This window comes from Saccoglossus kowalevskii, chromosome 8 (genome assembly GCF_978046115.1).
Source record: "Saccoglossus kowalevskii chromosome 8, keSacKowa6.1, whole genome shotgun sequence".
Lineage (NCBI taxonomy): Eukaryota > Metazoa > Hemichordata > Enteropneusta > Harrimaniidae > Saccoglossus > Saccoglossus kowalevskii.
In genome coordinates, this window is record NC_140648.1 from 29,908,765 (window position 1) to 29,933,198 (window position 24,434).

The window sequence follows — 24,434 nt, forward strand, 5'->3', positions numbered from 1 at the left end:
ACATGGCCATGTATCAGTACCCATCAGTACATGGCCATGTATCAGTACCCATCAGTACATGGCCATGTATCAGTACCCATCAGTACATGGCCATGTATCAGTACCCATCAGTACATGGCCATGTATCAGTACCCATCAGTACATGGCCATGTATCAGTACCCATCAGTACATGGCCATGTATCAGTACCCATCAGTACATGGCCATGTATCAGTACCCATCAGTACATGGCCATGTATCAGTACCCATCAGTACATGGCCATGTATCAGTACCCATCAGTACATGGCCATGTATCAGTACCCATCAGTACATGGCCATGTATCAGTACCCATCAGTACATGGCCATGTATCAGTACCCATCAGTACATGGCCATGTATCAGTACCCATCAGTACATGGCCATGTATCAGTACCCATCAGTACATGGCCATGTATCAGTACCCATCAGTACATGGCCATGTATCAGTACCCATCAGTACATGGCCATGTATCAGTACCCATCAGTACATGGCCATGTATCAGTACCCATCAGTACATGGCCATGTATCAGTACCCATCAGTACATGGCCATGTATCAGTACCCATCAGTACATGGCCATGTATCAGTACCCATCAGTACATGGCCATGTATCAGTACCCATCAGTACATGGCCATGTATCAGTACCCATCAGTACATGGCCATGTATCAGTACCCATCAGTACATGGCCATGTATCAGTACCCATCAGTACATGGCCATGTATCAGTACCCATCAGTACATGGCCATGTATCAGTACCCATCAGTACATGGCCATGTATCAGTACCCATCAGTACATGGCCATGTATCAGTACCCATCAGTACATGGCCATGTATCAGTACCCATCAGTACATGGCCATGTATCAGTACCCATCCACCTATTGACATACACATATTGGTGTCCACATGTTGATCCATTGATACATGTTCACATATCAACACCCACAAATTAGTACATTTTCATATATTGGTGCACATCCACATACATATCCATATATGCTGCACATATACATATACATATACATACACATGCTCACATATTGGTACACGCTCACACATCGAACACCACATATTGGTACGTGTTCACATATCGAACACCACATATTGGTACGTGTTCACATATCGAACACCACATTTTGGTACGTGTTCACATATCGAACACCACATTTTGGTACGTGTTCACATATCGAACACCACATATTGGTACGTGTTCACACATCGAACACCACATATTGGTACGTGTTCACATATCGAACACCACATATTGGTACGTTTTCACATATCGAACACCATATATTGGTACGTGTTCACATATCAGTCAGTCGACTATTTTGAATCAGATTCATGAAATAAAATGATGTGCATCAAGGTCATTTGTCAGTGTGATGTCAGTTTTTAAAAATAAAGACATTTCCATTCAATTCAATTATCTGAAAATTAAACATCTAATTTGTAAACAACTTTACCTTAATTGGTTCTAGTATGAAGATGGATGCAGCGAACGCAATGGCCACAGCTACAATCCATTGTAACGACTGGTTTACAGTGAATAAACGACTGTAATACAATACTACAGCTAATGATGTCCCAACTAGTAGAAGGCACACTAGGTAGTTGATATACAGGAACCAAGATGGTAAACCACACTTTTTACTACTTGGCTTCTTTCTGTAGCTTGTCTTACTCTGTGCTCGACTTTTATTTGAATTCCTGTCTTCTGCAGCTGTAACAGAAATGGAATTCAAACGATTGTTACAAATTTAAAGAAAAAATAATACTCAAAACTGTGTTAGTGACCATACTCATATAAAAACAACCTGTTTAAAGTGACCACATTTTCAGATATATTCTCGCAGATCCGCTTTTGTTACAAAAATAATAATTCTGATTATAAATTATTAATTTATAAATTTTTAACTTACTCGAGTCAATAAAATTTAATTTTAATCAATAAAATAAATCTGTTTTTAGTGCAACAGTACCATCTCATTATTTTCTGGACAAATATAATGTCAAATCACAGTCCTTCTATGATAGAGGGACTGTGGTCAAATGTACGAGTTGGTCATCCATAAAAAAATAATCCAACCTCTATATAAAGATCATCTGTCTATAAATACAATTTAATGAAGTGCCTTAGGTGGTCACTATACACAGGTTTGAGTGTGCCTTGGGTGGTCACTATACACAGGTTTGACTGTGCCTTGGGTGGTCACTATACACAGGTTTGACTGTGCCTTGGGTGGTCACTATACACAGGTTTGACTGCGTATAAAGCCTATAACTGAGCAAGGTGGTGACAATTAGTAGAACATTTTTACCATGAACTGCATTTGAAGAAACAACCTATCGATTCCATATATGGAGATTACATTTCCTAATATGGTAGGATTCAGAAACCCTTGGTATAAAAGAAAGCTACAGCAGACTTTCATTTCAATGGAGGTATAAGTACAGTAACCGATAACTATTTTAAATAATTTCGAGTTTCTCCATAATCTTGCTTGGTATTTAGTCTACTATAACGAATCTAACCACTAAAAACTAAACGAAGTTGAATACTAAACCATCATGTGTGATGTTAATATCAAGTCTAAATGAAATCAGACATGCAAAAAAAATGATTGACGACATGTATCATGTTGGTGTGATGTAATTTCTGATTCGATAGACACACAGTCGAAAAAAAAAACTGTTTTCAGACTACCCCAAAACTGTCCATCTACCTACCTTTCAATAAGTTATCTCTGGAGACAGTATTTGTAGCTCTGTAACTTTCCAGTGTGCTCATAGTTGTAGACATAGCCGTATAATTCTCATCGGTGCTACCTGTGTCATTTACTGACTCGTCGCAGTGTTTGCTTTCACTCTTGATAAGTATCGGGCCTCTGCAGTAAAAAAAATTTGAAGTGTGTTATATAATAATTCATAAGATAATGGTTTTTACATATAACTACTGTATTTATCCAGGTAAGCGCTCATGCCTGGGCAAACCCCACCCCTCCAATTTTGATACAATAAAAAAGTTGAGGTCATATCCGGGCATATGCTCAGGGGGTCTTTTCTGGTAGTTTCGTGTTCTGCCTCGAGGGCAGTGTGTTCGCCGCTGTTTACCTTTATTTTTCAAGATTTTTCATCAGAATCATAACAATCAGCAAGTCTACAAAAATGTATATTAAAGCAAAAAGGTAGTTCTCTTTTTGAAGTATGTCGTGGCCCTGAAAAGGACCGTTTGGTTTGTGTTTCCTTAGAAACAATTCATGCAAATCTTACAGCATATGGAGAACCACGGGGCAAGTGACGCACTCGTTCAGCTTTAGCATCATCGACAATGAAACCGATGTTGCAATATTGAAAGAATGTTGTTTTGGCTTAATAAAATATTTGGTAGCAGCTTGCGAATCCATAACTGGGGCCAGCAATTTTGCAATGTCATGCCGAAGACTGCAAATTTTTTTACCATCTTTTATCACCGCTATTGCATTTCTGTCATGGAAATTATTCTTCTGTCGTTGAAAACAAAAATCTTGAAGTTCTTATTTCAAGCCCACTGCGATATCCATAGTGAGACATTCCAACCACAGGAACTTGCTGAATGATAACTTTGACCATGATTGATGAGCGCCTAGTCTAATAAGAAAGCAATGTTGACTTGACCTCTATGATGAAACTCTAGTAATGATGTCATTTTTAGCCAATCAGTAAAGCAGATGCTTAAAGTTCAAAGATGATTGCCAGACTGTAAACAAAAGCATCATGCAAGTCATTTGCCCCAACCTCATTTTTCTTGTCTCTTTATTCTGATTAGACATGAAATAAAAGTGCCAAGCTGATAGACAGCGAAGTCCAAATTGTGTGGGACGATTTTTATTATTTCTGTTTTATTTGTCACATTCTAAGCAATAAATTATTTCTTGTTACATTTCTAATACTGCATATTTTTCATTTATTTCCGTTGCATGTCTTCATTTGACACTCTATTCCCTGCCGCAGTAGATCTGCGTGTTGTCAATGGTATGCATGTCAATTAAACTTATTGTCAACCAATGACAACACAGAATGCAATGAACACTTCAAAATAGTTTGATTGTGCAAGGTTTCTTTCCAGTTGAAAAAGCTAAAAATACTAAAAAATGCAAATACTTATATTGCTAAATATCTGTTTTATGGACCATTGCTAAGCACAGAATGGTTGTTCAAAATGGCAGCTCATGTCAAAGTTCAAATAGATTTTGTTAATCGCTGGTGCATGAGTGAAATGTTGAATGTATCACCTAAATATGTGTGTATGTGCCATCTTAACCTTTTCACCACAAGATCTCTCTTTTCATCACAAATTCACAAAATAGTCCCATTTATAGTCTGCACTTTGGAACAAAATAGCCAATTTTTTTGAGTAAAAACTGAAAATTGACTAAGACTTTGTCTGTTGGCTAGAAAATTATGATTCTTTTCCAGAAATATTGAAGAATGTAAGAAAAAAATGCAAAAAAAGTTTGGGCGAGAAAGTCGGGTGGTGAAAAGGTTAATGACAGGCATATAACTTCTTTTTGGCAAGAACAAGTAGAGTCAGTAATATAAAATCATCAAACAATAAACAAACCTTGTATGTGGCAAATCAGGGTCAGCTCTTGGATTGAAACTATTTTTTGAAATACTTGACACATTTGGTTTCATAGAGACGGTACGTGTGACACGCTGTGATACGGTGGGAATGTCATCCAGACTTTGCATTAATTCATCAAGCAATTCATCATCATGAGTATTCCAACTCTCAGTTTTGGCTTTACTACTGTATATTCTGTGTGAGAATCAAACAACATTTTTAATGTATAACAAAGTTATTCAAGAAGGTCGTAAAATATGATTTGCCCAAGCATACTGTCTGAGTACATGTATTACGGTATATTGTATGAAGACCAGAAGTACACATGGTAGTGAAAATTATAGAAAATTTCTTGCTACAAACTTGGTTTTCAAACATGTCTGACATTATGGAAATATAACCACATAATTATTCTAGAATTAGAATTCCTATTTTCTAATAAGGTAGAATCCACATAGCCCATGCAATACCTCAAAATCACACCATAATATAACGTTTAATGTCAGGCAGCTGTTCCTGACATGGAACGTCACTGTGCGACAGGAATGTGACGGGATGTGTGACCATGTTCATATCACTATGACAATGTAACACAATACCCCATCATCAACCAAGAGCAGTGAAACACAATCAACTTCATACCTTAAGGTAGACGCCTACTCATAATTTCTGAGAGAGTTGGTCATTAATCGCAGGACAATGTTTATTAGTCTATTATGTAAATTCAAGGAGCTACTATCCACTAAAAATCAGCCATCATTTTCTTGAAAATTAAGCTGGTGACCCCAAGTTTTTTTAAGTCAATATTCTTATATTGCTTAGGAGTACAATTTATTGCAAAATTGATAGTGGGTATTTGGATTTACAAGTCGGTTTCCCCAAAAATCACATTCATCAGTGAATGGCTATCTATTAAGATACTTCAACTAATGAAATCATTACAATAAGTGATCCGAGTAATAATTATTTCTTACTGTCTTTGTATTGTACTTCTGTCACGAAGATGATTCTCATCACTCATCATAGAAAACCTATTGACTCCTCCTAGTTTCCGCCGTCGTTGGGAACCTTCATACGGCGGCAACTCTTCTGGCCAACTCAGTATACTTTCCTTTGACCACCATTTACCTTTCTCTAGGCCTCTGCAAGCAGGATCAAAGAAAGTAAATCAAAATACAATTGTTAGATGAATGTGACAACATATTTTAATTACTCAACCAATGTTAGCAACACAGATAGAGGGAAGGGTAATTTAATATAAAACAGCATTTCAATACTCACCTCAGATCCGATAGTCTTGGAGACTAAAAGAGAAACAAAAGGACAAATAAATTAAGAGCAGGTTTGTTGATTTCACTAATGAATTATGTACATTCAAGTATGTCAATAACTTATCAGTGATTGGTGATTCAATGAATCGGCAAGATCATTGACATGTGTACCAATGAACAGCTCTGCTCTGTCGACTAAGTTGCCAGTCAATCAACAGGATCAGTGATAGGTGATAACAACTCAATATGATCAGTGATGGGTGTGTCAATGAACCAGTGATATCAGTGATATATATTTCAACAAGATCATTGGAAGGTATGTCAATGAATCAATGATGGGTATTTCAATAAATTGGTGATAGGTATGTCAATGAATCAATGATGGGTATTTCAATAAATTGGTGATAGGTATGTCAATGAATCAATGATGGGTATTTCAATAAATTGGTGATAGGTATGTCAATGAATCAATGATGGGTATTTCAATAAATTGGTGATAGGTATGTCAATGAATCAATGATGGGTATTTCAATAAATTGGTGATAGGTATGTCAATGAATCATCGTCACCAGTGAAAGGTGTTACAATTACTAGTAATCAATACATACAGAGCTACATATATCAATCAACAAAATTAGTGATAGAAATATCAATAAACAAACAAAATCTATGATAGCTATATCAATGATTCAATAGATTATTTATTCAGTCTTGCCACTAAGAAATGAATGCATACAATACCTTGCAATAAACTGGGGCAGGAAACGTATGTCCACTACTTTTGTTATTGTTGTTATGGTAACTATGTTTGTATAGTTCATCATCATCTTCATCGTCATCATCATCATCATCATCGTCATCATCATCATCTTCTGGTGGCAAATGCCGAAAGCTATCACAGTGTTTCAGGCCCAGTCGCTGAAACAAAAAGCAAATGGTCATATGGAATCATTGTCACTGTGATGATTTTTTTCTACAGGAATGTCAATGAGTCAAAACAAGCAGTGATAGGTATGTCAATGAATTGTGCTTGTCATTAGAAGGAATGACAATGAGTCAACCAGGTCATTGACAGGTGTGTGACAACATGATTATTTGTGGGTATATCAATGAATTGTGCTTGTCTTTAGTATGTGTGTCATTCAATAAACCTGGTCATTGATAAGTATGCTAATGAATTGAAGTTATCATCAGTGGGTGTGTCAAAAATTCAGCCTGATTGGTGATAAATATGTCTATGAGTCAAAATGATCAGTGATAGGTGATTCAGTGAAAGTAACTCACCATGTTGTCTGCTAAGATATCTCCTTGACTGGAGCCCCCTGTGTGGGATAACTCACACAATGCATCCATTTCAACAGTTTGAGCAGTCATAGGTTTACTACTATAGTCAGCCAGAGACACCTAAAATCAAGTTAAATGAAAACTAAGTAAAGCTGACCAGTTCAAAGATGCAACGTCTGCATTATTTAAATGGAAACATCTGACTAGAAGTGAAAATCAACACTTGTCCAGTTACACGAGTATCACAAGAATCATTAATGTTTTACACTGTACTCAAAATGAAATAATAATCACCTTTCTGTAAACTTTCACCCCAAGATCACGCATGCACTACAGAACAAATGTGGGTGATTTGAAACATAACATAATTCAGAAAGCTTACTTTGTATTTTGTATGCTGGAACATCTGTACTACAACCAGAATAATGACGAACGCCAGCAATGATGAGATTACACCAACGACCAATTCATCCAGTGACAACCAAGTGAACTGCGTCTCTGGTCGAATCTCACCATAGTACATTGCATTTAATGCTAACAGAAGAAAAGCCAACACAAAGCAGCTGGTCACTCGCTGCACACGGGTAAACCGACTCTTCGCTGGTCTTTCATATACTGAAAACCACAGATGTCTTTCAGAAAACCCATGACTTGTTTCCGCCCAGAAAATCCTTGAGAACTTGGAAAGTTGTTTATCACTGGCCAATGTGAGCTCCTTTTTTACCACACCTTCTTGACCAGTTAGAGTTAACCATTGTTCACAAAGAAAGTAATACTTCTTATTAGTCTGCATATCTCGTATAACAACTCTCGACAAATACCAGCACGGATGTAGACCGGTGTTATCGTGCCAAATACGGATCTTTTTAATGTCGCCAAGGTTGATATCAGCTGCAATCTGAAATACGTCAAGACTATTTCGCATGAAAGCATTAGGTTTACTCAGATGTCGGGTTCCACTTTTACCATGTGCTCCATAGATATTGACACCCACATGGGCTGTGGTACCTATAAACAAAAAGAATCTTATCTCAGTACTGCATTACACCAACATGTCTTTTTTGCTAGCACATTTAATATATTTTAGCTAACTTAGCTAGTCTGAAATTCTAGATTTTGCTAATTTGAAAATAAGTATATTCTCAGATATATGGTACTGCTGGCTGTTTTGGCTATTTCATGCATTGGGTCAAAATCGGTAAAATGGCTATTTTAACGAACGTGTTTTACATTACTGCCCAGAGCACACCCCAGAATGATGTCACTAAACCCATAAAACTGATGATTTATTACCAGTATATTATCAAGTGTGTATAAAAATATGAGGGTATGCCACAAGATGATCACGAAACCACAAAACAAAAATAGAATTCTTGAAATACAAGTATGAATGAGTAAGTCTGTGAAAGAAATGGTCATGGTTTATCATACCATAATAAAACTAATGCTGCCACAATAGGTAGAGGGCGATATAGACTACTTCCCTTGAAGTAGCGAGACTGGGGTGCAACCAAGATGCCTGCCGTTGTCATGGCATCAAATCTTTACTTTGTCACATCTATTGGTACATCTACAAGCATAATATCACGCATGCAAGTTTACAACTTCCAGGAAAGTGGTCTATACGAGACCAGCAGTACACGTCATACATACAATGTAGAGAGAGCTATATTAGACTTACCAGCACTACACTTCATACATAGAGGGCATTATATTAGACTTACCAGCACTACACTTCATACATAGAGGGCATTATATTAGACTTACTAGCACTACACTTCATACATAGAGGGCATTATATTAGTAGAGGGCATTATATTAGACTTACCAGCACTACACTTCATACATAGAAGGCATTATATTAGTAGATGGCATTATATTAGACTTACCAGCACTACACTTCATACATAGAGGGCATTATATTAGTAGATGGCATTATATTAGATTTACAAGCACTACACTTCATACTTACATAGAGGGCACTATATTAGACTTACCAGCACTACACTTCATACATAGAGGGCATTATTAGTAGAGGGCATTATATTAGACTTACCAGCACTACACTTCATACATAGAGGGCATTATATTAGTAGATGGCATTATATTAGACTTACCAGCACTACACTTCATACATAGAGGGCATTATATTAGTAGATGGAATTATATTAGACTTACCAGCACTACACTTCATACATAGAAGGCATTATATTAGTAGATGGCATTATATTAGACTTACCAGCACTACACTTCATACATAGAGGGCATTATATTAGTAGATGGCATTATATTAGACTTACCAGCCCTACACTTCATACATAGAGGGCATTATATTAGTAGATGGAATTATATTAGACTTACTAGCACTACACTTCATACATAGAGATCATTATATTAGTGGATAGAATTATATTAGACTTACCAGCCCTACACTTCATACATAGAGGGCATTATATTAGTAGAGGGCACTATATTAGACTTACCAGCACTACGCTTCATACCCGTCTTGATGCTGATTTCATATTTAAATGAAGCTTCTTTGCCACACAGAGGAATAATACCAATTCTTCTCAAGTCAATACTATCTCTCCATCTTGCGATAAACACAGCAACTATATATATAGCAAAGAGTGCACAGCACGTGATCACAGTAATCGGATTGGAGTCGCTGTTTCTTATCTGAAATAAATTAGACAGTAAATTCAGTCTACATAATTTGTTGGAAGTTTGGTTTTCATAACAAACATTAGTCGTGGTAGTAAAAAAAATAAAAAACAGGTTTAAAATTAAAATTTTCACAAACAAATTAGACTAGAAAATCTAAGATTTTCTTTTCTGGGCGTAACTTCTATCAATTCAAGATGTAGCTACTTCTACTTATTAACCAAGACATTGCGTTACTTACCACTGTATAGGAACTGACAGCAGAAGATGCGGAGGAGCCACCAAATGAGGTAAGATGGTTACATTGACAGGAAGGACACACGTAGACTGACTGTTCGTCCGGAATACACCCTGTACTCTCCCATTCATTCAATGTCTCATTATAATACTGACACGTTGTAAAATATACACCCACTGATACGTTGATGACGCTCTGCACGTAATTACTGGTTACCAGTAAGTAGTATTCAGTATGACTACTGTAATCACTGAAACAAGCGATACAAATATTCGTATAGCATAGTTTTATAGATAAAGCAGCGAACACTAAATTTAGTCTCTCGTACAGATGAGATATCATTCGATCACATCACATTTAACGTACACCGGCACAAAACTCATAAAATGTTTATCTCTGGCATATCAGGAGGCGTCGTTCTCTATAAAGCATAAACTGTGAGCAGCAAATCAGTCTTTTCCACTGGTGGTTTTAAATATTGGAGCATTTTTTTTATTCTTAATATACACAATCAGTCAAGTACACAACAAATTAGGGGTTAAAAATATCATCACAAAGTGATCAAGAAATGAAGCTAGCTTTTTCCAAAATAGTTGAAAATAGCATTTTTTTTAAAAATATTTTGAAATTTAATTCAAATTTTGAATTAAACCACCCAAGGTACCTTCCTGAAAAGTCTCAAAGTAATACAGCTAATAATTTTTAAGAAAAAAAATGAATATTTAAAGTTGATGACAATGATCAATCAGATACACGAATAGCTCCACTCTACTTTGTCAACAGCAGAGATAAAAAAACATACATGTATCATGTGACTCACCTTGAGTGGATAAAGAATGTATAAAGTTGATGATCTGAATCTGGGGCCATATCGTCTTCATCCACATCTAACTCATCAATTACATCATCTGAATCAGCATCAGGTGTTGTTGCTAGGGAGACATGTATTGATGAATCACTGGAAGACTCCCTAGACATAACAACATTATACAACACTTGTATGTGCATGGAAGTTGGCAAGGTGACAGTTGGGAGATCAGTTATCATCACTGACGCAGCATCATTTGGTGACAGCAGAAACGACAAATATTCCATATCCTCAGTTGGGTCACAGTACTTGCTCTCCATCCTCTCTGAAACATGTTGGAAACTATGTGATGCTTTGTACATGGATATTTTAATGGGATTCTCTAAGTTTTTAATTGTTAACCTTGACAAATCATCGTCATAATACAGCAGTGTTGGCACCCTTGAAGTGACGTCATGATCGCCGCTTATACCCCAACTATAAGGATTATAATTATTCGTTCTCATTACTGATAAGATCTCGGCATTTGGTTCACTGTTTTCAAAGAGTCCAGCTGGTATAACAAAAACACACCCATTCAACTCAAGATTATCAAGGACAGTTGCCCGAGTAGTTCGTTGACCTGTTCCCTGTATCCCCGGTGATAAAACCTCAATTGGAGCTTCATGGGTGACTTTGGCATTGACCAAATCGGTGATCAACTGATCGGCCTGCTTTGTCAGTCGCTTCACAGACTTGTGATGTACAAGTTCACTGGCAAGTTCTTCATCAGGATTTTGTTCATAATAATTTAGAGTGTCCAGTAAATTTGAGATGATTGTCATAATCGAATTGGCCGGAATCTCCTCAGGATCTTGTCCATCGTTCAGGAATGCTTGACATATGAACATTATGTCATCGATAGTGTCAGCTATGATGTCTATTGTCTCGGTTTCAGCCAACTCCAATATAATGTCCTAGAAAACAAATAAATCATTTGCAAACAATTGATGTATGTAAGAGTGTCACTAGGCAACAGTATGCACACACAAACATGGCATGCGCAGATTCAAGTAAGGCACACAATTCCCAAATTATCATCAGACATGATGTAATTCTATTTGCGCATGCATAATCTAGTACCTAGCAACGGGCGAGGGTAGAACAAAAATATCAAATGTCAAAAGAGCACCGGTCGATATGCAACCCGGAAGGAGTCAGCGGCATATTTTAAATTGTGGGTGGGTACAAACAAGGGCAGCTGGAAGAACTATTTGAGACAGCTGAGAAACGTGGATTTCTAGTTGAAAAAGATGATTTTCCAGAGAAAATGGACTGAAATAGCAATGGTATATGCGTGTTTCACAGAGTAAAATATGACCGTGACATACGGAAATATTAGGCAATAGCCAATGATAATTTGCATGCTCATTATTTGTGCTTAGACAGAATAGCATGCAAATTGTGAGAGGCTGGCACAAGTCAGTTGAAAGATGAAGGCAGTTTTATTTCAGGTGAATTTCTGTGACTCTGTGCTCTGTCCTACCTTCCGGTTTGTTGACCGCTAGGTCACACAATATGCGCAGGCGCACAAACAATCAATTCTGGAATCAGGAATTTGCATGATACAGCTACCATACTCTCATATCTCTATCAGACACATTATTTATGGAAATAGCATCCAGGTTGATAGCACTAAATAAACCTATATTACGGTATTACGGTATGTGGAGCAATTTTTGTGTCATGAAATTGTCCTCAAAAACAACATGTTACATAAAGCTACAGCTGTAACCTTCTGCCATCTTCTAGCATTTGATGAGCCTTATCCAGAATAATGAATCATAGAAAATGTCCCTATCTTATTTGGATGTTTGCATCCAATAGGAATAACACAATACTGCAAACAAGCTGCTCTCTGATTGATCTAACTGTTAGGTGTTTGGAGTTGGGTAGCCAATCAGGCACAATCTTACAAGTAGCTTCTCATTGACCCTACTACCAGGCTTACAAGAATGTGTTTGATCAATTGAACATTTACTCAAAACTTGAATCTGTGAGAAAGGTATAAAACGCTGCCAATTAAAGGGTGGTGGTCGTTGTGCCATGTCCTATTCAATATGGAACTCATAGTGTCATATACAACGCATGTACAATACATTATTTGTTTAAATGAAATTCGAACATGTGATGCGCTGTGACCACCGCCCTTTAAGCCAATCATACATGAATAAAGAAACAATCTAAACAGATGTACCGGTATATATAAAAATATTACCCATAATCCACCAGATAAAAAAAGAAGCGAAATTGTACACCCTTGATTCAGTCACTGGGTATTAGCAGAAAACCTCGATCTCACACTAGGATTTATCAGCAAAAGTGATTTTCACTTACTGTACTCTGCTTCAGTGCAGAAGACATCTGCATAACAACCAACATAGTATCCACTTTCAACACGGTAACAGCTTCAATCACCATCCTTCGAGTTTCAACACGGTAAAAAAAGTCTTCATCACGAACATCTGTCTTGGTGCTTTCAGTATTTAAAACAGTAACTAGTGCTGTGGCATAACTGAGAACTTTTTGTGGATCGTTGGTTTGGCTTACGTATTGGAGGTCTTCAAGGGCTTGTTTATATAACCACATTGACATGGTGCCATTTTCGATCTCTGGAAGATTCACTATCACATTTCTGTAATCAAACACATAAGACAATGTCTGGTATTTATCCATATACGGCAATGTCTGGCATTTATCTATATAAGGCAATGTTTGCATTTATCTATATAAGGAAATGTCTGGCATTTATCCATATAAGGCAATGTCTGGTATTTATCTATATAAAGCAATGTCTGACATTTATCTATATAAGGTAATGTCTGGTATTTATCCATATACCTGGTAAGGAAATGTCTGGCATTTACTCATATAAGGCTATGTCTGGCATTTACCCATATAAGGCAATGTCTGGCATTTATCTGTATAAGGCAATGTCTGGCATTTATCTATATAAGGCAATGTCTGGCATTTATCCATATATGGCAATGTCTGGCATTTATCCATATAAGGCAATGTCTGGCATTTATCTATATAAGGCAATGTCTGGCATTTATCCATATAAGGCAATGTTTTGTATTTTTACATATAAGGCAATGTCTGGAATTTATCCATATAAGGCAATGCCTGGCATTTATCCATATAAGAAAATGTCTGACATTTATCCATATATGGCAATGTCTGACATTTATCCATATAAGGCATGTCTGGCATTTATCTATATTAGGCAATGTCTGGTATTTATCTATATAAGGCAATGTCTGGCATTTACCCATATAAGGCAATGTCTGCCATTTATCCATATAAGACAATGTCTGGTATTTATCCATATAAGGCAATGTCTGGCATTTATCCATATACAATGTAAGGCATGTCTGGCATTTATCTATATAAGGTAATGTCTGGCATTTATCCATATAAGGCAATGTCTGGCATTTATCCATATAAGGCAATGTCTGGCATTTATCTATATAAGGCAATGTCTGGCATTTATCCATATAAGGCAATGTCTGGCATTTACCCATATAAGGCAATGTCTGGCATTTATCTATATAAGGCAATGTCTGGCATTTATCCATATATGGCAATGTCTGGCATTTATCCATATAAGGCAATGTCTGGCATTTATCTGTATAAAGCAATGTCTGGCATTTATCTATATAAGGCAATGTCTGGCATTTATCCATATATGGCAATGTCTGGCATTTATCCATATAAGGCAATGTCTGGCATTTATCTATATAAGGCAATGTCTGGCATTTATCCATATAAGGCAATGTCTGCATTTATATATATAAGGTAATGTCTGGCATTTATCTATATAAGGCAATGTCTGGCATTTATCTATATAAGGCAATGTCTGGCATTTATCCATATAAGGCAATGTCTGGTATTTATCTATATAAAGCAATGTCTGACATTTATCTATATAAGGCAATGTCTGGCATTTATCCATATATGGCAATGTCTGGCATTTATCCATATAAGGCAATGTCTGGCATTTATCTATATAAGGCAATGTCTGGCATTTATCCATATAAGGCAATGTCTGCATTTATATATATAAGGTAATGTCTGGCATTTATCTATATAAGGCAATGTCTGGCATTTATCTATATAAGGCAATGTCTGGCATTTATCCATATAAGGCAATGTCTGGTATTTATCTATATAAAGCAATGTCTGACATTTATCTATATAAGGTAATGTCTGGTATTTATCCATATACCTGGTAAGGAAATGTCTGGCATTTACTCATATAAGGCAATGTTTTGTATTTTTACATATAAGGCAATGTCTGGAATTTATCCATATAAGGCAATGCCTGGCATTTATCCATATAAGAAAATGTCTGACATTTATCCATATATGGCAATGTCTGACATTTATCCATATAAGGCATGTCTGGCATTTATCTATATTAGGCAATGTCTGGTATTTATCTATATAAGGCAATGTCTGGCATTTACCCATATAAGGCTATGTCTGGCATTTACCCATATAAGGCAATGTCTGCCATTTATCCATATAAGGCAATGTCTGGTATTTATCCATATAAGGCAATGTCTGGCATTTATCCATATACAATGTAAGGCATGTCTGGCATTTATCTATATAAGGTAATGTCTGGCATTTATCCATATAAGGCAATGTCTGGCATTTATCCATATAAGGCAATGTCTGGCATTTATCTATATAAGGCAATGTCTGGCATTTACCCATATAAGGCAATGTCTGGCATTTATCTATATAAGGCAATGTCTGGCATTTATCCATATATGGCAATGTCTGGCATTTATCCATATAAGGCAATGTCTGGCATTTATCTGTATAAGGCAATGTCTGGCATTTATCTATATAAGGCAATGTCTGGCATTTATCCATATATGGCAATGTCTGGCATTTATCCATATAAGGCAATGTCTGGCATTTATCTATATAAGGCAATGTCTGGCATTTATCCATATAAGGCAATGTTTGCATTTATATATATAAGGTAATGTCTGGCATTTATCTTTATAAGGCAATGTCTGGCATTTATCTATATAAGGCAATGTCTGGCATTTATCCATATAAGGCAATGTCTGGCATTTATCTATATAAGGCAATGTCTGGCATTTATCCATATAAGGCAATGTCTGGCATTTATCCATGTAAGACAATGATAGGCACTTTTATGTTATGTGTGGCATGTGTACATGTGATACGATATGCAAAGTGTGATGAACATTTTTCTATATAAGGGATTGTGAGATGTTTACCATATAAGTCAATATGTCAAGTGTAATCACTACATTTTATTATTTCAGTATCTAGTATTTTTTGTGAGATGTTGAGTCAACATCCCCCCCCCTTCAACAGCAAGATATGTATGTTAATCAGTTCAAATAATAATGCTCATATATATTCTGTATTTATCATGTCTTAAGTTTAGAATTGTGGTACACACACACATTTGACTATTAGTCAATAAATATTAACATAATACCAACCTGTGGTAGTGGCTGGCTAGTGACGTTATAAACTATATTAAAAAAAAAAAACTCGTTCCTTTGTTCATTACTCACTGCCAGCCACACACACCACAGCTTCCCAGGCATTCACTTCTCTCATGATTGTTTTGTCTGGGCGAGAACTTGAGCACAAATCTAAATTCCCTTTGGTTTACTATGCCACACATTCATGCCCGAATTCCCAAGGGCAAATTCTTGGATCAAGGCTAAGTAGTGGATTGAATAACTCATATAAATTTTAACAAAATAATAATTAGTATAAGTGGCTGTCAAAGACTAATAAACAAGGAAACTATCTTTCTTGGAAAGAGTTTCTTATAATGAATATTTTCAAATCTGGAGCAAGGATGTCATAAAATTTGTTAGTTCATTGATTGATATATACAGTGATATCATCTACCACTTACCCTTGGTACCCAACAGCATGTGTTCCCCATTTATCTTCCACAAGTATAGTGACTGTCAACTCATATCCTGTGAGTTCTAAACCTACTGGTGTGGTCACTTCATTGTTTTTCCGCAAACCCGAGTATAAAATATAAATTTCTTGTTCACTGTCAACATCTGAGAGTCTATTAACCGCCAGAGAGTAAATCAGAGGTTCAACTACATTATCCTCGTCTTCCCAATCCCTGCAGCTGAAACTCAAATACATTTCTAACGCAGTTGATATGCGAGGTTGTACTTCGCATTCCCCATTACTTGGCGGATAATTTGGTGGTAAGAACATTTCTGCCATTCCCGGCGAGCTGAATGAGTCATCTGTCGCCGTTACTGTTAGCGTAAATGTGTACCCATACCCACTAGTAACTGCTCCCTTCTTGATAACCAGATTTGATGATTCTCCACCTGTCGTTGTAGTCTCGGAATTTAGTGCCAGATATGCTCCGTCGTCTCGCGTCACATTCCATTCATATTTCACGTGTTTCTTAAAACAATTCCAACAGCGACCTTGCAAAGACACGCGGTAGCTAGGACTTATTGAAGCGGTCGGTTGTAGGAAACATGTACGACATGTGATAGTGACAGAAGGTTGTGTCGTTTGTCTCACTATTACCTATATAATGAAAAGTTGAAAAAGTGAACAAGTGATTAGTGAACTAATGATTCATTGCTTGAATTAACATTTGATGACATAAAATACAATCCAAACATTTTTTTTTTTTTAAATGTATTGCTTTTGTACTACTTTGAAATAAAACCCTGTAAAAAACATCTCAGGGACACCAGGGGTTTATTTTTGAATTAAAAAGTGAAACAAAATAACAGGAACTCAGTGATACCAAGTTAGCATGAAATGATTGAAAGCAAGTTCAAATGTCAACAACAACAAATATTAACCACCACTATTACCTACTACCAAATTAGTATCAGTCACCAATAGCAACTACTAACTGTAGACTTACACGTGCATTACCCTTTCGCATCCACACATTTTTACCTGCCAAAGGTAGCCCGAATACTTTAAGCAACAGAGAAAAATAAAATAAAAATCAGGAGAAACTTACTGTCTGCTTAGATGTTCCTGATGTTCTGCCAGGTTTACTGACAACCAATTCAAAGATATAACTACTACCACCAGTCAAAAACCCTGCAGGTATTTCCACTATCATATCGGTAACTGTTTCGGACAAACATTGTACCTATAAAAAAATGAAGAAAGATACCGGTATATACATACTGCATGGAAATATCATTTTGCTCATGGTTCCTGAGTTCATCCAGTATTTTTGGTCGGAGCGGTCAGGTTTGACTATGGGTAGGCATGAGATGAAAATAGTCCCTTCAATTGTCCATAAATTGTATTTTGTATGATTTAGCAAGGGTCTAATCATCTATTCGTTATCACACATACATACGTACCTGTTGGACAGTACAGTTCCATTCATAGTTTAATATGGACTGTTCTTTAAAACGCTCATCAGGATCATACGATTCGCTAGCATCAAGAGTTAACTTATCAAGGGCAGAAATTGTACGAAGTCTGCCGCCATTGATTATAGCCACCAACGGACTATCGACCACGTTTAATCTTGAACTTTCTACGCTGACGTGTGGTGTGTCTTTGAAACTCACAGTGAACTGTATGCAGTACTCTCCGTAGTCAAGGCTATGACTCTTTAAGTTCAAGTGCGGTAACGTTGTGATCGTCAACCTCTGCAAATCCACCGGCTCTAAATCCTCTAGATTCCTGCAGTGGACGTCATTCGTTGCAAACACCTTCCAATCGTAAGTTGTAGTGTATTGAATGCATTGGTGTAAATCAATGTCGTACTCAATGAAGATATTATTAGATCTTTCTATGCGGCGATGATAGCTTCCAATCAGTGTCAAAGTTGGTTCCTGACACCACAGTTTTCTTATTCTGATAGAGGTAGAAGACTGTTCTGAACTCACATCATTTTGAGCACTCGTTATAACGGTTTTAGTCCCAATATTAGAGTAAGTATGTGTAAAAACATTATGCGTACTTGTTTCCTTAGTCTCGTCCCCATAATCCACCACATAGATGATGTCACTTCCTGTGTCTACATTCAGAACAAATGTCACATTATATCCGACGTACATTGATTCAATACCACTTGTCTGCAGTTGAAGGTTGGATATCTTCTCTTGCACACTGATGACGTACTGTGTAAAATCACGGCTTATGGCATTGGTTGCTGTCAGCTCGATAGTGCAATTTCCAGGGGTGTCAAATTTATGTTTGATATTCTGAGTATAATACACATCAATGTTACCATTTATAGTTAGATTCCATTTATAGCTCACATCTGATCCCGTAGCAACAGTTGCACTGAAGTCTATCATCTCATTGGTTGGATACCCTGCTTCACAACAATCTGCAATTTGCAAATCAGTTATTACAGATAAAACTGTAATTAACACAGAGTCGGTCTCCTGTCCAAGTCCATTCTGTGCAGTGACATTGACATTATATTCCCCAAGTGAATTAAAAGTGTAAGACATTGTTGGATCGCTGGTTATAATGGTTGTGCCGTGATTATCAGATGTGGTCCATTTATAGGTGATGTCGCTGCCAGTTTTAACTATCGCAGTAAAATTAACTGCTGTGCCAACTTCAACAGATTCACCCGATGCAATAAGCTTCAAGTCAGATATTGGCTCTTGAACAGTGATCTGCACTGTGGTCTCTGCATGAGTGAACTCGTTCCAAACTTCCACACTCACAGGATAGACTCCAAAGCTGTCAAAGAAGTATGTCACACTCTTCGATGACAAACCAGTAACTGTGGGGAACGTCCAGTTATACGTCTCATGACTTCCGGTATCAAACACTGCATTGTAGGTAACATTTTCTGTGATGGGAACAAAGTAGCCAGTATTGGTGTTTAACACAATTCGCAAGTTTGTAATTGGTTCTATTACCTGCAAAAAGGTGAACGCAGTCTCTGCGCTTATCGGGTTTAAGGCTGTCCCGAGTGGAATTACATTTTTTGCATAATCATACGTGTATAGAAAATAAGGAACCAAGGTTGTTTCTGTGCCAGTATGATCGTCCATATTCCAATGGTAGGTTAAGTTGGAACCAGTTGCATAAGTCAGTTCGAATAAAATTGGCACTCCAGCTAAAACAGTCGATCCAGATACATTATGACGTAGTTCCAATTCTGTAGTTCGTTCAATGACCTCAGCTGTGATAACTTCAGTCTCGGTATCGATCAGGTTCGAGGCATTAACAGCCACGCGATGTGGACCAATAAGAGTGAAGATAAAACTTGTTATTTGAGTATTATCAGTGTGTAGCTGAAGCCCATATTGATCAATTGACCAGAAATATGTCAGTATAACACCATTGGTACAATTGGCTGTGAAATTGTAAGGGTATGGTAAATCTTTTTCAGCGTATATTCCATCTACAAGGTCGCTGTATATTTGTAGCCCTGTGATCTCGCCAATAACAGAGACGCTGTGAATAGCAGACATTGAGCTGATTCGATTACTGGCTGTCAATTTTACTGTGTACTCCCCAGTAGTGTCAAATGAATGTTGGTACGTATTATTAGCACTGACATGTTGAATGTTACATGGTAAACATATCTCCCAGGAATATTCCAAGTCCTCGCCTCTATCAACTGTGGCAGTAAAACTCACTGATGCCCCTTCTAAAACGACATCATTATTTTGATTAAGAATCGTTAATCCTTCGACTCCGGCAATCACATGTACTGTAAATGTCTTCTCCTCACTGCCGACTTGATTGGATGCTGTGAGCACTGAAGTAAAGACCCCTTCAGTAGAGTGTGTATATGCAACAGATTCCCCAGTGAGGTATACAGAACCTTCAAACAACCATGTATACGTCACACCACTTCCTTGAATAATCGTTGCATTAAATAGATACTCTATACCTGATTCAACATAGAGATTTGTGGACATGGAGTCAAGTAGCGAGTTTTCAGTGATGAAATCTGTCTTCACTAGCACCAATCCTGCGATCTCATCTTCGATTAAGATAGTCACAGATACATTTACGAGACTTACATGGTTATGAACACTTGCTACAACCTCGTGGTTGCCTGAAGCTGTAAAGGTATGATTCAGCTGATAGCCTGAGGCATGAGCGACAGCGACATCATCGACAAACCATCTGGTGTCAAAGGAACCGATATTTGTTGCATTGATTGTAAAAGTAATTGGGACATTAGAACGTGCAACGTCATATGTCTGTAGATCCACGTCATTTATAGATAATATTCGTTCAATGCACACATCGATGGAAAGAGACTGCGAGTGTCCATCTGCATCAACGGCCGTGACACTAACTTGGAATGTTCCGGGAGATATATATGTATGTTCTACACTTGTATTGTCTAATACATCCGTTTGGCTACCATCCCCAAATATCCACATATATGTGAGACTGTCTGTTGTACTCACATGCACTGCTAACGAGGTGATTTCATTAACAATACCGCACTCAGGAGCGGTCACACCATTTAGTGAAAACGTATCTAAAATTGCAACCTCCATGCTTGTCTGTACTTCGCTGACCAAATTCGCAGCTCGTAAAACCACAGTATAAGTTCCAGCAGTTTGATAAGAGTAGTAAATGTTCACCGATGATGAGGAGATCTCATTATCTCCCACCATTCCTGTTGATAAGTAATACATCACATTGGAGCCTGAGCTGATGCTAGCACGGAAAGTTGTCAGTGACAGTTCCTGACTCGGCCCATCATAACTCAGCGCTAGATCGCGTATTGGGTCTTCTGTCGTAACTGTCACTGAATCCTTCGCACTGCTGACAGCATTACTTGCTTCTACTTGTATTTCATAGATGCCAGGTTGGGAAATCCAAAGCGAGAATATTGACTGTTCATTCTCTATGTGACTAACAAGCAAAGCATCATAATAGATATCCCAGCTGTATAACATAGCTGTATTAGCACCAGATAGTAGAGCTTCAAAACTGACTAGTTGTCGCGTGGCAAAGACAGTGTCTGTAACATTTATGTGTACAGCGGTTATCCTGTAAATAGCTTCAATTTCATGTTGCACAGATAATGAATCGTACTGATTGTACACAGTCACGTTAATTGTGTAATTCCCAGCTGTGTTAAAAATATGGGTCCTTGAAGTTATGGTTGGACCAATGGACGGAGTTAAAGTACTGTCAAAAATATTATTATTAAAGTTCCACCTAACATTGACATCATAGTACTGGTCCCCTTGAAATTTAATTTCAAATGTTATCACGGTTTCAACAGCACCGACATTTGGTGCCGATATAAACGTCAAATTGGCTAGTGGTTGCATGCCACTTATTGTCACATGTAGCGAAGATTGAAAGCTACCTAAAGCATTTGAAACGTTCACATGTATTGTGTAATCACCAACTTCTGAAAAAATATGCTGAAAGTTGGGATCACTTCCAGTTGAAATCGTAGAGTTCCAGTTGTCAGTGCTCCACAGGCTGACCAATGACGTGCCAGTAACAGTCACTGCTGTGAAAGTTTGTTGATAGCCAACAAGCATTGGGACAGTCTCACTCCTCTGCAAATCCAAACCTGTGATCAGTTCCACCACAAGTACGTCAACAAATACAACTTCAGTACTAACAGGATTGGACGCAGTTACTTGAACTGAATGGCTACCAGCTTGATAATAAGTTTTCTCAAGATATGCATAGGATGCAACGGACGGTAATTTACTAACAGTATCACAATCTGATACAAGAGTACGCACTGCTGTTGGACAGGCATCAGCGAAAACAATTGGCGACCATGTTTGTGGCGAAGTAGGACCTTCGAAATACCACTCAGAACTCATGTCTGACCTGATATCGGAAGCAGACGTGGCAAGCACTGTCAAAGTTATCATCTCGTTAACCGGTACGACAACTGTACCGACAGAATTCGGCGACGTTCCTGTTTGCTGAATAATTGGATAAATGAACGTCAATTCCTCGATAGAATCTTGAAACTCTACGATACATATTAACGCATCAGCTGACAAAACATTCATGACAGATATAAAATAGTTTGTAGTACCAACTGTAAGATTTGGCGGTGAAAGTTGAGGATGATGTTGTGTGTATTCCAGTGGTGTAACGTAAACAGCACGAATGAAGCAGTCTTTGTTATCAATCCATGTGTCCAATCCTGTTGCGGTATCTCCAACAGATAGCCACGCTGATTGCGACGCTCTCACGACGCTATACCTTAAATCCTCACCAGATTGGTTCGGACAGTACACAGGTTGTTGATCGTACTGTACCCCAAGGACATCGTTCTCACTCACATCAATTGAATCTAAGAGCACAACCTGAAATTGTGTCTTTTCTGTTGCGGTTACATGCACTGGAATATCAGTTTTGAGTAGATAGTTTGGTTGGTTTCCATTTTGGTAGCGAGGTGGCGTAATCCAGCACTGGGCTACATCAAGGGTTGTGCACACTGGAGTCGAGTTGGAATTGACGCACACAGCATATGGAGAGCAAAACTCACTGCAGCCTAAAAACAGAAAATAATCCAATAAAAGTATTAAATATACTCTAACCTGCCATCAAGACCATGCAATATCATATAGTGATAAACATCGTAGTTGCTCTACATGTGATAAATCTGTATCTTGAAAAGGAAAAACAGAGGGGGAGGGGGTTTAAGCCAAGAGCTTTTACTTAGATATACATGCATATATGTATTGATTTAAGGTTTTAGTAAAAATCAAATTTAACATACACTGTATTTTCAAGATGCATAATTTGCATAACTTTTTTTTTTTAATTGGAGCACACATGATATTTTTGATTTGATTCCTCAATTTCAATATATGTTGAAGGCACATTTGTTACATTAATTTAAGATCATACATATATTTAATGGAGTAAATACAGTTATGGTTAAAAATGGAATTTGAAATCCATGCATGAATATACAAATTGACTTGAATATCAATAATACTATTGGATTATGGTCCTTTATTTACTTTTGAAATTGAATTATTAGAAACTCCATTAGAAACTCTGAGAAGGGTGATGGCAAAAAAAAAAATGTGCAAATCATTTTTTTTTTACTTAGTTTTGGGTTAGGGGGATGGTTATCAAGACTGTGCTGTAAATATTCTTCATTCTTTCCTACAGCCAGGTGTGTAGGCAAAAACACGATTACTTTTTTTTTCTTCAACTATTTATGACAAGGTCTAAGGCAATCACAGAGATTTTTAAATCTTGAATAACTGCAGTAATTCTTGAATGTTTAATCTCACATCTCAAATCTAGCTGATCCTCTTTTTTTTTACCTATTTTTTCACTGCAAAACGCCCTCTGTTGATGAAATTATGAAACTTCAATATTTGTGTGGAATACAATATTTTAAACAAAAGGAAAGAAAAAAAATCTCTGCCCCATTTTCCAAAAAACTTTTGACCACTTTTTCATTTCCGAGATCACAAAGACAGACACTAAAAAATAAACCTAACAAGAACACTTTAATACAAAGCCTTTACAATTTTTTATAAATACATTTAT

General features: G+C 37.1%; 1 protein-coding gene across 1 annotated transcript in view; it reads right to left on the reverse strand.

Moving 5' to 3' along the window:
- The window catches only part of LOC100368847 (polycystin-1-like), a 62,380-nt gene that overhangs the window by 14,500 nt on the left and 23,446 nt on the right, over window positions 1-24,434 (reverse strand). Inside the window, exons 12-26 of the mRNA XM_078013107.2 lie at window positions 18,305-23,418; window positions 17,950-18,084; window positions 16,849-17,498; window positions 13,266-13,563; window positions 10,902-11,845; window positions 10,071-10,331; window positions 9,663-9,853; window positions 7,562-8,187; window positions 7,180-7,299; window positions 6,637-6,813; window positions 5,906-5,928; window positions 5,599-5,766; window positions 4,622-4,810; window positions 2,749-2,906; window positions 1,485-1,732 (exon numbers count right to left, since the gene is read on the reverse strand). Of these exons, the coding sequence (XP_077869233.1) occupies window positions 1,485-1,732; window positions 2,749-2,906; window positions 4,622-4,810; window positions 5,599-5,766; window positions 5,906-5,928; window positions 6,637-6,813; window positions 7,180-7,299; window positions 7,562-8,187; window positions 9,663-9,853; window positions 10,071-10,331; window positions 10,902-11,845; window positions 13,266-13,563; window positions 16,849-17,498; window positions 17,950-18,084; window positions 18,305-23,418 (9,302 nt within the window). The remainder of the gene's footprint in view (window positions 1-1,484; window positions 1,733-2,748; window positions 2,907-4,621; window positions 4,811-5,598; window positions 5,767-5,905; window positions 5,929-6,636; window positions 6,814-7,179; window positions 7,300-7,561; window positions 8,188-9,662; window positions 9,854-10,070; window positions 10,332-10,901; window positions 11,846-13,265; window positions 13,564-16,848; window positions 17,499-17,949; window positions 18,085-18,304; window positions 23,419-24,434) is intronic.